This window comes from Balaenoptera ricei, chromosome 5 (genome assembly GCF_028023285.1).
Source record: "Balaenoptera ricei isolate mBalRic1 chromosome 5, mBalRic1.hap2, whole genome shotgun sequence".
NCBI classification, from domain to species: domain Eukaryota; kingdom Metazoa; phylum Chordata; class Mammalia; order Artiodactyla; family Balaenopteridae; genus Balaenoptera; species Balaenoptera ricei.
This window is the reverse complement of record NC_082643.1, coordinates 66,511,551-66,528,287: the sequence shown is the minus strand read 5'-3', so window position 1 is coordinate 66,528,287 and position 16,737 is coordinate 66,511,551. Positions and strand designations below refer to the sequence as shown.

At 35.1% G+C, this 16,737-nt stretch overlaps 1 protein-coding gene across 6 annotated transcripts in view; it reads right to left on the bottom strand.

Moving 5' to 3' along the window:
- Window positions 1-3,543: 3,543 nt before the first annotated feature.
- AASDH (aminoadipate-semialdehyde dehydrogenase) overlaps window positions 3,544-16,737 on the bottom strand; it is a 34,467-nt gene continuing 21,273 nt past the window's right edge. For 3 of the 6 annotated variants that reach the window (XM_059922945.1, XM_059922944.1, XM_059922943.1), the window contains 10 exons: window positions 15,256-15,497; window positions 14,777-14,883; window positions 14,071-14,243; window positions 13,447-13,639; window positions 12,286-12,401; window positions 10,467-11,262; window positions 7,599-7,762; window positions 6,394-6,516; window positions 5,428-5,559; window positions 3,544-3,990 (listed from right to left, as the gene is read on the bottom strand). In XM_059922945.1, the coding sequence (XP_059778928.1) occupies window positions 3,601-3,990; window positions 5,428-5,559; window positions 6,394-6,516; window positions 7,599-7,762; window positions 10,467-11,262; window positions 12,286-12,401; window positions 13,447-13,639; window positions 14,071-14,243; window positions 14,777-14,883; window positions 15,256-15,497 (2,436 nt within the window). In that variant the 3' untranslated portion in view covers window positions 3,544-3,600. Of the gene's footprint in view, window positions 3,991-5,427; window positions 5,560-6,393; window positions 6,517-7,598; window positions 7,763-7,796; window positions 8,698-10,466; window positions 11,263-12,285; window positions 12,402-13,446; window positions 13,640-14,070; window positions 14,244-14,776; window positions 14,884-15,255; window positions 15,498-16,737 lie in introns of those variants that run through there. The other 3 variants (XM_059922946.1, XM_059922948.1, XM_059922947.1) reach the window with 3 other exon arrangements.

Below are 16,737 nucleotides of genomic sequence, written 5' to 3'. Positions count from 1 at the left end.
CTTGTGACCTGGTCATACCAACCAGTGGCCAGCAGCCTCTGCAAAGGGCAGGGCTTAGCAACCAACCTGAACAGGGGCCAACCAAGCCTACCAGACGGCCCACATAGTTAGCTCACCACAACAGAAGGACCCACACAGCCCTCATAGCAGGAAACCACCAGAGCATATAGCTTGGGTGATAAGAGGGGAATGCACTGCTGGGACACATAGGTCGTCGCCTACAGGAGGCCACTTCTCCAAGGTCAGGAAACATAACCAACCTACCAGAAACATAAAAATGCAAACAGCAACTTAGGCAAAATGAGGCAACAGAGGAACATGTTCTAGATGAAGGAACAAGATAAAACCCCACAAGAAAAACAAAATGAAGTGGAAGTAGGCAAATACCCAAGAAAGAGCTCAGGGCAGTGATTGTAAAGATGATCAGAGAACTTGGGAAAAGAATGGATACACAGAGTAAAAATTAAAAGTTTTTAACAAAGAGCTAAAAAATATAAAGAATAACCAAACATATGAAGAACATGATAACTGAAATTAAAAATACACTAGAAGGATCAACAGTAGACTAAATGATACAGAGAAACAGATCAGTGAGCTGGAAGACAGAGTAGTGGAAATCATTGATGCTGAACAGAAAAAAGAAAGGAAAAGAAATGAGGACAGTATAAGAGACCTCTGGGACAACATTGAGTGCACTAATATTCTCATTATAGGGGTCCCACAAGGAGAAGAGGGACAGAAAGGGACTGAGAACATATCTGAGACATAATAACTGAAAACTTCCCTAACCTGGGAAAGGAAACAGACATCCAAGTCCAGGAAGCACAGAGAGTCCCATACAAGATTAACCCAAAGAGGAATACACGAAAATATGCTGTAATTAAAATGTCAAAAATTAAAGACAGAGACAATATTAAAAGCAGCCAAGGGAAAACAACAAATAACATAGAAGGGAACTCCCATAAAGCTATCGGCTGACCTTTCATCAGAAACTCTGCAGGCCAGAGGGCAACATATTTAAAGTGATGAAAGGAAAAAACCCACAACCAGGAATACTCCCAGCAAGGCTCTCATTCAGATTTGATGGAAAGATCAAAATCTTTACAGACAAGCAAAAACTAAAAGAGTTCAGCACCACCACACTTACAAGAAATATTTAAGGAACTTCTCTTAACGAAAAAGAAAAGGCCACAACTAGATAAATAAAAATTATGAAATGAAAAAACTCGTTGGTAAAGGCAAACATACAGTAAAGGTAGGAAATCATCCATGCACAAAGCTAGCAGGGAGGTTAAAAGAGTAGTAAAATCATCTATATCTAAAATAAGCAGTTAAGGGATACACAAAACAATTAGAGGTAAAATATGATACCAAAAATAATAATTGTGAGGGGAGGAGAATACAAATGCAGGATTGTTAAAATGTATTTGAAATTAAGAGATCAACAACATAAAACAATCATGTATAAATACAGATTACTATATAAATACCTCATGGTAACTACAAGCCAAAAATCTATAATAGATACACAAAAGAAGAGAAAAGGAATCCAAACATAACACTAAAGATAGTCATCAAATCACAAGAGAACAAAAGAAGGAACAAAAAAGCCCTACAAAAAAACCCTGAAATAATTAACAAAATGGCAATTAGAACATACATATAATTACTTTAAATGTAAACGGACTAAATGCTCCAATCAAAAGACACAGAGTGGCTGAATGGATTAAAAAATAAATAAAAAGACCCATATATATCCCGCCTTCCTGCCTACAGGAGACTCACTTCAGATCTAAAGACATACACAGATTGAAAGTGAAGAGATGCAAAAGGTATTGAACACAAATGGAAATCAAAAGAAAGCCAGGGTAAGTAGCAATACTTATATATGATAAAATAGATGTTACAATAAAGACTGTTGGAAGAGACAAAGAAGGACACTACATAATGATCAAGGGATCAATTCAAGAAGACATAACAATTGTAAATATATAAACACCAACATAGGAACACCAAAATACATAAAGCAAATACCAGCAGACATAAAAGGAGAGATCAACAGTAACACAATAATAGTAGGGAACTTTTACACCCCAATTACATCAATGGACAGATCATCCAGACAGAAAATCAGTAAGGAAACACTGTGTCTTAAATGACACATTAGACCAGATAAGACTTAATACATTTAGAACATTCCATCCAATAGCAGCAGAATACATTCTTTTCAAGTGCACATAGAACACTCTCCAGGATAAATCACATGCTAGGCCACAAAACAAGCCTCAGTAAATTTAAGAAAATTGAAATCATATCAAGCATCTTTTCTGACCACAACACTAGAAGACCAGAAATCAACTACAAGAAAAAAACTGCAAAAACACAAACATGTGGAGGCTAAACAATATGCTACTAAAAAACCAATGGATCACTGAAGAAATCAAAGAGGAAATTTTAAAATACCTGGAGACAAATGAAAATGAAAAACAATGATCCAAAATCTATGGGACACAGCAAAAGCAGTTCTAAGAGAGAAGTTTATGGCAATACAAGCTTACCTCAGGAAATGAGAAAAAGCTCAAACAACCTAACCTTACATCTAAACTAGAAAAAGAACAAACAAAACCCAAAGTTAGTATAAGGAAAGAAATCATAAAGATCAGAGCAGAAATAAACGAAGGAGACTTAAAAAACAATAAAATGAAACTAAAAGCTGCTTCTCTGAAAAGATTAAAAAAAAATTGATAAACCTTTAGCCAGACTCATCAAGAAAAAAAGAGAGAGGGCCCAAATCAATAAAATCAGAAATGGAAAAGAAGAAGTTACAACTGACACCACAGAAATATGAAAGATCATAAGAGACTACTACAGGGACTTCCCTGGTGGCGCAGTGGTTAAGACTCCCTGCTCCCAGTGCAGGGGGCCTGGGTTCGATCCCTGGTCAGGGAACTAGATCCCATATGCATGCCACAACTAAGAGTTCACATGCTACAACTAAGGAGCCCGTGATCCACAACTAAGGAGCCCACGTGCCACAACTAAGGAGCTGGCGAGCCGCAACTATGGAGGCCATGTGCCGCAACTAAGGAGCCCGTGATCCACAACTAAAGGAGCCCTCCTGCCCCAACTACAACCTGGTGCAACCAAATAAATAAATAATTTTAAAAAATAAAAATAAAAAATTTTAAATTATGGAAACTAATTTGATAAATAGATCCTTTCTTTGAAAATCTTTTGTTATGAATCTCAGTATAAATGAGTGAATGGTGTATTACATCACAGACTAATTTTTTAACCCACCAAGTATATTCTGATCTTTTTTTCCAGAAGTCTTTTATAAAAAAACCAAGTAGAACATCTGTAGCCTAATTAAAAGAAACTGCCACTTAACATATTGATGTGTTTTGTTCTATAATTCCTGTTAAAAGCATTTGTTGCTCCTATAGGAAGTAAAATAGGGTCGTTTTCCAATAAAGTGTAATAGACAAGTTTCTTAAACAAAATATAATCTTTAACATAAAATAAGACTATCCACATGCTCCATAATGTAAAATATTTTCAAACATCTCACAGATATATTCTAGCAAGGACTGTACTTCATTATCTTTGATTGCCACCCAATAAATCCAGACAATAAACATAATTATTTCTACATCCAATAATAAGCATTGATTCCCAGACCACAGGAGAAGAGAAAACTTCTCCAGGAAGTTGATACACACTTTGCAACTCTCCACTCTTAGATTCCAAGATCCATAGCTTCCCATCAGTAGATGCTGCTGCCAGCAACATTTCATTGCCACGGTTGTGGTTATGGAAAGCAAATGGTGTTGAATACACCCTTGAAGTAGTTTCAAATTTCCATTGGAGGTGACCTTTCATACTACAACAGTAGATAAAGCAATCATGGGAACCAAAAAATATTTCTTGCTCTGATGCTGAGGTACATGGGGATGAAAAGATTGGTTCATTGGTAGAGAACTGCCAAATCTGAAGGGTGATAAAGGCAAAAATAATTCATTCATCTCATTTCAACAATTCTGTAAAGCTTTTTGAAATTCTTAATAAAATGTGAGAGATGCAGGCTACTGAATGGTAACTATACATAGAGAAAATAATGGCTTTCTCCCAAAAGTAGCACCCTCAGATTAGACCTCTGTCCCAATGGTAAAATCTAGCACAAAACGCACCAGTGTCCTTATTACATAAATCACCGCTATGCATAATATTATGAAGTAAAATTCATTTCGAACCCCATTCAAAAGTTATTACTAATATGTTCAGAGACACTTATTTCAAAGAAAAAACTACACAGTTTTCAGTGTATCTTATTAAAAACTGTATCTTATTCTGGTCTCCTAATGGAGGAATAAGGGGGTAAAGTAGGCTGAAAGGAAGAGTTTATGTGCAATAATTTAAAGCTTTAAACAAAGAGCTATGAGTTGTGTGTCTACCCTGTAGATATATACACTGTTTGCTTATTTCAAAGCTACTATAGATTAACCTGTCAGCCATATTTTAAAGAAAACACACAAGGAAGAAAAACCATAAGTCTAAGATAGTGTTTACAAATCCACAGTAATTGCAGTATAGTAAAAGCAAAATAAAAAGAGTGGGTATATTCATGAAATATGATTTGTAATTTCAATTCTGTCCCTGACTTGGACAAAATCACTTTAATCTTTCTTTGGTTCATTCAGAAAAGGTAAAAAAAGGGGTAATAGCATTTGCTCCTTCTTTTTAGAAATCCAAAGGTGAGAATATATTCAAATTACTTTGTAAATAAAAAATATTAAGTGAACTTAATAAAAGATTTCATCACAGAGTAATTGTCACACAGAACAAAAGAAACTGCTAGGCTATGAGGGGTGAATGTAGAATAAAAAGCACCCAGAGTCAACTCTAGCCAGCAATGGGCTAACTTATGTTGGAGCTAGTACACTCTCAAGTCCACAAAATAATCCCCAAAATCAAAAACACAGAAGTTGTGCCATAGTCACTTATGGGTAAAGAAGTAGAGATTATTATCCCAACGAAAGAAGGAGCCTACCCTGCCGATCATGAAGTTGAAGATGGAACTTCCATACAATGTAAATTGGGTTATGTAACAGATTTAGGTTTTCATAGAAAAAGCAGGAGTTTATTTCAATGTTCACAATCTGAATAGAGGTTATAATAAAGTTGGCTAAAAACTGGTAACATTTTTTAAATTGTGAGAGGAGAATGGCAAAAGTAAAACAACATTTCGATAGAATCTTTTAAATCTATTATAGTGTCATTCTAAAATTTAAATACCCGAGGTTTGACAAATAAAATAGAATTATTTTTCAACACAATGGTTCGAATACTGTTTAAAATTTTACTTCAGTTGTCACCAGCTACTATGCCTTTGAGAAATGTAAGTAAAACAGAACTAGAAATTTTTACCTGTTCTCCAAAGTGAGTAAAGCAGAGAAAATTCCCATCTACACAGCCAATACAAATATACTGTAGGCAACACCGTGGAGAAGAAAAGAGTGGCTTTCCACAGGAATGTTTCCAAACTCTCTTCCCAGTGGCCTGTCATGGGCAAAAGCAATTCACAGCATTTAAATCATTCTACTAATCAACTACCCTTTATAAAATAAACTCATAAACCTCCCAGAGGTAAAGCTATAAACACCAAAAAATGCTATAATGGCATGCTGACATTATAAATGAAGCTAGTACACATATATACACAGCTATAAAATTAATGAGTGCTACTTACGAATGCTAAGATAAAAACTTGCAATAAAACCAGGAAAGAAATAACTAGCACATAAACTCCATCCTTAGAATGGACACGAAGTTCTTGACAGGACTGAGAACAGTCTGCCAACTTAAAAAATTGATAGGACTTCCCTGGTGGCACAGTGGTTAAGAATCCGCCTGCCAAAGGAGGGGACACGGGTTCGATCCCTGGTCCGGGAAGATCCCACACGCCACGGAGCAACTAAGCCCACACGCTGCAACTTCTGAAGCCCACGCCTAAAGCCCGCACTCTGCAACTACTGAAGCCAGAGCGCCTAGAGCCCGTGCTCCACAACAAGCCACCGCAATAAGAAGCCCACGCACCACAATGAAGAGTAGCCCCTGCTCTCTGCCACTAGAGAAAGCCCATGCACAGCAATGAAGACCGAACACAGCCAAAAAAATAAAATAAAATAAAAAATTGATAAAAGACATACACAGAACTTAGATTTTTCTCATCTTTCTATACTTCATGTCAGTCATTTTTAATGAATTCTGGTTCAGTAATGTATGGACTATATCTAACTGAAATCTACTTCAAATTTTCAGAATTCAAAGCAAAAATAAAAACTATTAAAGAAAAATAGGTAATAAAATCAATAAATATTCTTTTATGCCTACAGGATTTATAGCCAGTAAAAGTCCTCCCAGTGTAGCAAAATACAAGTGATATGGAATCAGGCTCAAACAAGGAGAAGAAAAAACAGTTCCTCCGCATTTCAACTTCCAAACACACTTCTTTTTCTGCAAATAAGAAAGCAAAATTAAAAAAAAAAAAAAGAAAAAGAAAGCAAATTAATTGGTTTCTGCTGGTGATTAACAAAATATACATATCCTGTCCCTCCTGATGTTATGTCTATCTTAGTTAATATAATTTTTATTTTTAGTATAAAAATAATATATACTCACTGCGGAGAATCAAGTTAGTATAAAAAGATGACAAAAGCCAATACCCAGAGATTACCACTGTTACCATTTTAGCATTTTCCCTTGTGATCTTTTTGGTGTATGCACACCCACACACAGCTTAATATGCTTGAGATCATCATTCTGAATATCATACACTTTGTATCTAATTTAGCTCACTTATTTTGTAAAACTCTTTAAATGTTACTTTAATGGATCATATCCCATATGAACACAAAATAATTTCTCTCTCTACCTTATCATTGAAAATTGTCTGGAACTAATTGCTTGGTGTTATAAACAATTTGGAAATAGACATCTTGGTGCATATGTCTGTCCATGTTTCTGATTATTTTGCCAGGATAGATTCCTAGAAGAATTTTACTGAATCAAAGGATATGAAATTGTTACCTATGGTCAAATTGTTTTCCTCGAAGGCTTCACCTCCCACCATTCTCATCAGCATTTAATGCTACCCTCTAATCTAATAACATTTGCTTCTTTATCTCAAAGTTTTAAATTTTCATTCCTTTGATTCTTAAACATATTAAATATTTAAATACATTTACTAGCTATTTCTTCTTTGGGGTCCTGTGCATTTATATCCCTTGTTTATTTTTCTATCTGGACCTTTATATTTTTCTTATTAATTTGTATTTGCTCTTAATTTATACTTATAAATATTTGAACTCTGTCACACTTGTTTCAAAAACTTTTCCCAACTTATTTCTTTTTAATTTTATAATTCTTAAATTTAAAAATTTTATGTAATCAGTTCTTACTGATATTTTTGTGATTCGTCTCTATTGTCAAGATGGCATGGGAATAGTTAATACCTGCTCCCCTAGTCACCACCACCTGATAGTTTCACACTCTTCTATCTATGCTTATGGTATGAAATTGATGAAGTGAATTCTTACATATATATCTAAAGCATATGCATGCTGGTCATGAGAGCCAATGTAAAAAAGTCCTGTGGTTGGATCCACAGTTGCTGAGCTTTTGACAGCATCCTCAGTAGTAAACATCCAGTATTTTTCTCCACTATTACTCTTCAGAATATAAACCAACCCATTATAACAGCCTGTTGGGAAACAAAATACAAAAGATGAGATTTACATATGTCACTGGAAAATAATTATTTGGCTTAAGTCATGACAATATATATTCGATGTTCTTCATGTGTACTTAGGCTCTATGTCTGGCTCGATTTACATTTCAGCAAAGCAGCAACCATTTGTGTAAAAAACCTATTTAGTAGGTACACCTTACATTTTAAAAAAAGTACCATAAAGTGCTTCACTACCAGGAAAACAGTGAACATGAGCATGTTGCAGCAGAAAGAGGCTTTGACAGACCTGGATTCAGATCTTGTCATGGCCATCCTTTGGGCAAATTACCTAGCATCGCTGGGCCTAGATTATCTTTCTGCTGAATGTGGATACATCTACATCAGGGTTACTGTGATAATTAGGATGAATGCCCAGTACATAGTAGGTGTTCCAGAAATGCTAACATTAACAATGACCAAATGTTTATTGACCTTTTACCTTGTGAAGGATACTACTCTAAGAATTTTATATCTATTAACTCATGTAATGCTCACAGTGAAGTGCTACTATATGCACATATATATATATATTTTTTTTATTTTGGAGGTGTTGGGTCTTCGTTGCTGCGCACGGGCTTTCTCTAGTTGCGGGGAGCGGGGGCTACTCTTCCTTGCGGTGCACGGGCTTCTCAATGCAGTGGCTTCTCAATGCAGTGGCTTCTCTTGTTGTAGAGCACGGGCTCTAGGCGTGCGGGCTTCAGTAGTTGTGCCGCATGGGCTCTAGAGCACAGGCTCAGTAGTTGTGGCGCACGGGCTTAGTTGCTCCGCTGCACGTGGGATCTTCCCAGACGAGGGATCAAACCTGTGTCCCCTGCATTGGCAGGCAGATTCTTAACCACTGCACCACCAGGGAAGTCCCTGGAGCAGTGGACTCTTGATTGTGGTAGTGGTTACATGATAGTATGTATCTGTCAAAATATAAAACTGTATACTAAAAAGGGTTTTACTGTATATTATATTAATAACAAATATTTAAAGTACTAAGTGATAGTTAACAACACTGAACTGTATATTTGAAAATTGCTGAGAGTGAATCTTAAAAGTTCTCATCACAAGAAAAAAATTGTAACTCTGTGAGGTGATGTATGCTAACTAGATTTACTGTGGTAATCATTTTGCAATATACACATATATCAAACATTATATTGTATACCTTAAGCTAATAAAATCTTATATGTCAATTACATCTCAATAAAACTGGAAATTTTTTTAAAAAGAGAAAAAAAGTACTAAGTGACCACCATGTGCCAGAGGCTTTGGGTTTAGACACTTGCAATGCAAACAGTAACCTCAATGAGCTGACTTTCATGGATAGGGATTACTCATGATCATTCACATGTATAACTTAAAGTTTCCTGTGGTATAATTTTCAAAATGTAGGTTTTCAATACAGAAGAATCAAACTCAGATTCAAGTAGCTTCTAGCCAGGATAACATAAGTAGGGAGATATATTCCTAAGCACTTAGTCTGAAAAGCTTTGGTAAACAGATGCCACGAGCACTAAAGTAAAACTTGATGTAGTTTGGGGGGTAAAAAGAGAGTGGTAGTTGAGGAGACATTATGCCTAGACCCCCATATCTTTGTAAAGTAAAAGTCACCTACACCTTAATGAAACTGAGTAGAAAGTAGTAGCTAATACTTGTTGAAGGTCACAGAGCTGGTAACAGCTTTAGAGCTAGGTTCAAATCCAGAAACTCTGACCTAAGGCCCACACTGTGAATCAGCATGTAGTTAACTATTATTCTTTGAGCACTTAGTCTGTCCCTAGCAATGTACTAAAGGATTCACAAGCAATCATTTCACTTAATCCTCTCAAAAGCTCTATGATTATTGTGGTAGTTTTAAAATATATCCACAATTTCTTTGATACTCAAAGAGATATTCAACAGGTGAAGCTAATTCCCCTCCCTCTGAGTGTGGGCCAGACTTAATGATGTTCTTCTAATAACAGAATAAAGCACAAATAATGGTATACAACTTTAGACACTAAAAGTACTGCGTTCCTCCTCAGTCACTCTTGGGTCACTCACTCTGCGGGAAGTTAGCTTCCATGTTGTGAGGGCATTCAAGCAGCCTATGGAGAAGCCCATGTGGCAAGAAACTGAAGCTTCCTGCCAAAAACCAGCAAAAACTGAAGTCTTCTGTTTGCAGCAGTGTTGAGTAAGCCAACTTAGAAGCAGATTTTTCCAGCTCGTCAAGCCTTCAGATGGTTGCAGCCACATGAAAAACCCTGAGCCAGAACTTTCAGCTAAACCCCTCCTAAATTCCTGACCCACAGAAACTGTGAGATAATAAATGTTTATTAAAGCAACTATATCCCAATAAAAATAAATAAATAAATAAATGTTTATTAGTCTAAACCATTAAGTCTGGGGATAATCTGTGATGCAGCACCATGTTTTATTTATTATGCCCATATACTCATAAGAAAACTGAAGTTCTAAGAAGTTCAGCAACTCGTTGAAGGTCACAGAGCTGGTAACAGCTTTAGAGCTAGCTTCAAATCCAGAAACTCTGACCCAAGGCCCACACTGTGAATCAGCATGTAGTTAACTATTATTCTTTGACAGCAACCAAACCTACTATACATAGGTTTTTTAAATTTAACTTGGCCCTACTAGCATTATCATATGGTAATTAAATTTAACTCTATAAACATCAAATTCAGAAACTTACCCACCACAATAAAGTCTCCACACTTAGATACACATGCTGAGGATTCAATGCGATCTCCCAAAATCTGTTCCCATTTCACCTTTCCAGAGTAAAGATCAACTGCCATCATTCTATGAGAATGGGAGCCAATGTACACAGTCGCAGATGACTTATCAACAGCTGGTATTACAACCAGAGGTGAAGCATCCACACATTTGCCTGTGTCTGACCTCCACCTCACATGAAACTCCATTTTTTCAGCCCCCATCACAGATGTTTCCTCTTCAGAAACTTCTGCAACACAGGACGTATCTTTTGACTTCCCAATAAGAGCTGGAGGAGTTAAGCTTTTCATATTTTGAATGTTAGTCTGTGAAATTAAATCAGAAGAATAGGCTGAAGGGCAATGTTCCAACTTAGTTAAAAACCTAGTAGTATTCAGAGACAAAATCTGACTCCCTCGGCTCAGTGCAATAAAAGCATTGATCTCGCTGTCACAATTTAAAGGCATGACAGATTCCTGATGTAAAGATTTTCCACTGGTTTCCTCTTGATTAACATCGCTGTATTTTCTTTTTGTGGCATAATTCTTGCTAAATGTCAGATCTTCATCTGGAAACACTGTTTGAAGGATGTGATTGTAAATCTCTAAAATAGAACTGCTAAGAATAATTTCCAGAAGCCCAGGTACTGATGTGCCAACAAGGTTTTCAATCTCACTGAGGAGCCGTATGGACTTCAAAGAATCTCCACCACTATTTAAGAAGAGTGACTCATCAGGAACCTTCAAAGGGTCTTCTGAGAGACTCAGAACAGACTACAGATTAGAGAAGTGAGAAATATGGTGAAGTTAAAGATCTAAAACCAAAAGAATTCAGCATTTAAAGGTAATATATAGATGATGGTAACTACATTAATGAGATGAACACAAAACACACACAAAATAAATTTTTTAACAATTAAATTTTAAAATTATTTTCTGTATAGTAAAGGAGACCATCATTATGCTACCAATTTTGTCACAAACTACCCTAGAACTGCAAATTATACTTCCCTTTACAGCAGTTTTTCTACCCATACAATAGGGAATGGAATTATAAAAACATCTGATTTAATATCAGATATTAACAATATCTGATGTTTCTATAATACAGGAATAATTATTTTCATTAACTTCACATAAACCGAAATTATTTTCCAAGAATCTAAAAATGAAGTGGATATTACTTTTATCTAGATATCCTCTATTTTCAGACAAGACTGTACAGTTACATCCTCTTGTTAGAACCCTTTAGAAAACTCCAAATTTTATCTAAGAAAAATTATACTGACCTGTAAATCATAGGTAATAAAATATATATATTTTAAAATGTTTTTAATTGTTATATACATATACATATATATATATATATATATTAATTTCCTTAAGCAGAAACATACATGTTGTTACTGAAAGTTCTTCTGGAATAATTATGTTAAGCCTTTATACCACAGATTGTGGTACAGGAAGATTCGGCTATTTTTTCAACTCTGACAACTGTTACTGCACTTGACTGACCCTCTTAGGGAAAAGTTATGTCAAGAGAGGTTTTGTCTACTCATGCCTTTTATGACTACCTCACTTCCAATAAATTTCTATATAGGGAGCTTAATCTAATCTTGCAGTAGAGAACCTAACCCTTATTTGAATACAAATTGAATTAAACAAAGCTATACTACTTAACATCTGGGCAGCAGTAACATTCTTAGAAAATTTTATCAGACTTATTAGGATGCTACATTCCTTGAAGATATACAACGACCTCTTTATAATAACAAATTTGTATCTTAAAAGTTGTACCTTCCACAAATGATGTAATTTTTCCCAAAGTTCCTCTTTTCCATTGAGTTTACACTCAGACTTCAAGTCTATGGAGTTTAAATAAATCTTATTTAACTCAGAAACATCAATTTTGCCTTAATACAAAAGAGAAATAACAATTTTTAAATTTCAGCTTGACCCCTTCATGTCTTTGTTAGTCACAATACACACATTTTTCATTGTTAAGGTTAGAAAATCCTATAAAAGTTTGTCATGCAGAATCAATAATCAAGAAGACAGTCCCATGCTACCCAGAATGTAGTGGGTAGCAGATAAGAAGAAAAGAGGGACTTCCCTGGTGGTTAGGAATCCGATGCCTGCCAATGCAGAGGACACCGGTTCGATCCCTGGTCTGGGAAGATCGCACATGCCGCGGAGCGACTAAGCCCGTGCGCCACAACTACTGAGCCTGTGCTCTGGAGCCTGCGAGCCACAATTACTGAAGCCTGCGAGCCTAGAGCCCGTGCTCCACAACAAGAGAAGCCATGACAATGAGAAGCCTGCTCACCGCAACACTAGTGCACCACAACAGAGTAGCCCCCGCTCGCCGCAACTACATAAAGCCCGCGCACAGCAGCAAAGACACAACGCAGCCAAAAATAATTTTTAAAAAAGAAAAAAAAAAAAAGGAGAGAAAGCCCGCGTGCAGCAACAAAGACCCAACGCAGCCAAAAAATAAATAATTTTAAATAAAAGAAAAAAAAAAGAAAGGAGGGGCTAATGTTGCTCTCATTTAAAGAGCTAAAAAAATGGTACTATTTACTGAGCAATAACCACATTCTGAAATATTAAATAAAGATGAAATTGGGAAAGTAATAGACTATGGTGATTAAGAGCACATGTTTTGAAGTCAAACAGTCCTACAGAATTTCAACTCTACTACTAACTAGCAATGTGATTTTGGGGAAATTATTTAACCTCTTAAGCCTTATTTTCCACATCAGTAAATGGGAATAATACCACCTACTCACAGGAGTTTCTGGAGATAAAATGAGTTAATTATACAAAGTATTTAACAGAGGGTCTACCACAATATATATTAGTATTACTTATAATAATAAGGATTTAAGTGGCCTTTAAACTAGTTAATACAGTTAGTATCATTTGGCATTGAAACATAGCTGCTTCAAATTATTTTACCATGAGATGTAAATGGTAGAGAATCAATCAACACAAGCTCATCCGGGATTGCATGACTTGGAAGATGTTTCTGCAGTTCTTTAAAGATGTAATCCTTTACTAAATCATTTTTGGACACCATGAACAAAATTAATTTTTCCTGATTATACCATGTAACTGCACAAGACTCCACTTGTTGAAGACCTTCAGCAACCTATGAGAGAGATTATCTCAATTTGCCAATAAGGACATTTAAAAACAAACTTCCTAAATACTCTGCATTCAATACAGTCAAATTAAAGTCTGTAATTCACTAGAGATTTTTTAAAAATTGTTTCCTACTATCACTATTACCAGCACACAGGGTTCTTAATGTTTTCCAAAAATAATAGCTCCCAGAGCAAAATAAGTCAACTTATTTTCACAGTTATCAAAATCCACTTTGTCACTTATTTAAAAAACAACTCTTCATGCTGAGAATAAAGTGCACAATGTATTATCCATATCTTCTACTGTAATTCATCACTAACACAAAAGTCTTAGGTTTAAATAATACTGACAGAGAACCCTGGAACAGAAAAGTAGTTATGGCTGCCTCTAATACCTACATATATTAATAGATATTTAATATTTAAACAGTTCTACCTGTTGCACAAGTTCAATGTTAAGACGTTTGCCATGACGTTTGATCTGACTGTCCTTTCGTCCCAAGAAAAATATCTCTCCATCTTTTATAGTCACAAAGTCTCCTGTGGCCCTCATTGTGCCAAGTGGTACTGTCATTTCATCATCAAGAAAACATACTCTATTTCGGCCACCTTTCACAAGATATAAACAACAATGTAATTTTAAAAATTCATGGAAAATATATTAAAAACCATGAAATCAGAACACCTCCAAAAGCTCAGTTACTAAGTTTCAAAGTTTGAATATTTATATAAAAAGGGGGATTCACTTTTAAATGTTATCTGATAAAATTATATACAATAAGAACCTTAGTAAAATAAGCAAAGGGACGAAACACAATCTAGTTCTAAAAATACATGTGATTAAAAATATTCTTAAAATACTAATTAAATAGAATTTTGGCTATAAACAGAAATACAAACAACCAATTTACAGTTTCTAAATTACTTTTATATCTTCTCTTAGAGTATTAGACATTGTTATCTGAAATAATTATGGTAACTAATTAAATGTTTCATGACTGTGAGGATGAGATTAAAAATTACCATCACTGAAAAGAATACTAGACTTAAGAATAATTGAGGAAAGAATAAAATTAACACATCAGATTTTTTTTCTTGAAAAAAAAAAAGAAATTATTCCCAATCAACAAATGTAAAACAACCTAAAAATACTTGGCCATTGCCTTCTTGAACTGTGAAACCATTAGTATCTTTGACTTCAACTACTGTTCCAAGCAGTGGAAATCCCAGTTGTACAGGCAATTCACATCTATGAAAACACAACAACCCAAACCAAATTTAAAATTTTTCATTTGAATAGAAAATTTACCAGTGTATTTAAATCACATTGTACCAAATAAAGAAAAATAAAGTTTTTGTTATAATTCAAAGATTGACAAGAGGAAAAGGTTAGGTGGAAAAGTTATCATGTTATTCATTGCTGTTTAGTTACAAAAACCTCTAGCAGGATCTGTAGCACCAGTTAAAATAAGAAAGGTTCTGGATTCCCAGCTTAAAATTCTAGATAAAATAGTGTTTATAAAATATTACTCCAGTGCCTATCAAAAATACTATTTGTGTTAAGATACTGGAAAAATAACAGTTTCTCTCTACCCTACCCTGAAGTAACTGAAACCCTTACTTCAAAGTAGAGTTAAGAATTTTCTCTGGTATCCTGTAAAAAGTCGCCCAACTTGATACTTCTGTGATACCATAAACATTAAATATTTGTGTTTTATTGCCTATTCCTCTCCAGCTTTTGAGAACAGTTAATGATGGAAATGCTTCGCCACCAAGGGCCAATACTCGAAGAGAAGTATTGGTTGATAAAACAGTTGACTTGATACGCTGAGATCCAAATCTTCTAAGCAATGTCGGTGTTGCCTGTAGATACATTAAAAATAAATTATTTCTTTCCCATCACTTCTTTAAAAAAAAAAAAAAACAACACACTGTAGTGATTAGTCCAAAGCTTAACATTGGGAGCTCACAAGGAAATTAAGGCTGTGTTTACTAAATGGCAAATCATATTTGGAAAACTACTGAAGCAGCATTACATTTTTAATGTGGACATAAATTTTGCTTCAGTAAAAAATAAGCAAATATTAATTATGTTTCATTATGCACTTTAGACAAAAATGTTTACAAGGACAAAAATCTATAAAATGAATTTACATTTCCTTTCCCATTATTTCTATGTAGAAAAAGTATATAAAAGTGTTAAGGAAGTGCCTAAGCAAAACAATGAATAAAGATTTTAAAAAACAACTTTATTAAGATAATATAATTGACATACAATAAACTATACATATTTAAAGTGTACAATACAAATTTTGAGATATATTATCAGTGAAACCATCACCACAATCCAGATAATGAACATATCCTTCAACCCTAAAATCACATATGTACCACTGTAATTCTTCCCTCCAACTGGACCTCTCCTCCAGACAACCGCTGATCTATTTTTTGTCACTGATGATCAGCTGACATTTTCTAGAATTTTATAAAAATGGAATCATACAACATGTATTCTGTTTTGACCTAGCATCTTTTACTGTATGTTCAGTGAAAATACTTTGTGATTCATGTTGTATATATCAATAGTTCATTCTTTTTTGTCTTAGTCTGTTCAGGCTGCTATAACAAAATACTGTAGACTGGGTAGGTTATAAACAGCAGAAGTTTATTTCTCACAGTTCTTGGAGGATAGAAGTCCAAGACCAGGGTGCCAGCATGGTCAGGTTCTGGTGAGAGCTCTCTTCCAGGTTAGACTTCTTGCTGTGTCTGCACATGGTGGAAGGGGATAGAAAGCTCTGTGGGGTCTTTTTTACAAGGGCACTAAATCCCATTCATGAGGGCTTTACCCTCATGACCTAAGCAGTCCCAAAGGCCCCATATGAATTCTGGGGGGACACAAACACTCATAGGACTTTTTATTCTATTGTATGGATCAGGACTAGCTTTTGAATTTCCATATAAAATTTAGGATCAGCTTGTCAATTTCTCCCCCAAAAAAGTCTATCAGGATTTTGATAGGGACTGGGTTTAATTTATAGGGAGAACCGCAATCTTGACAATATTGAGACGTCCAATCCATAAACATGAAATGTCTCATTTATTT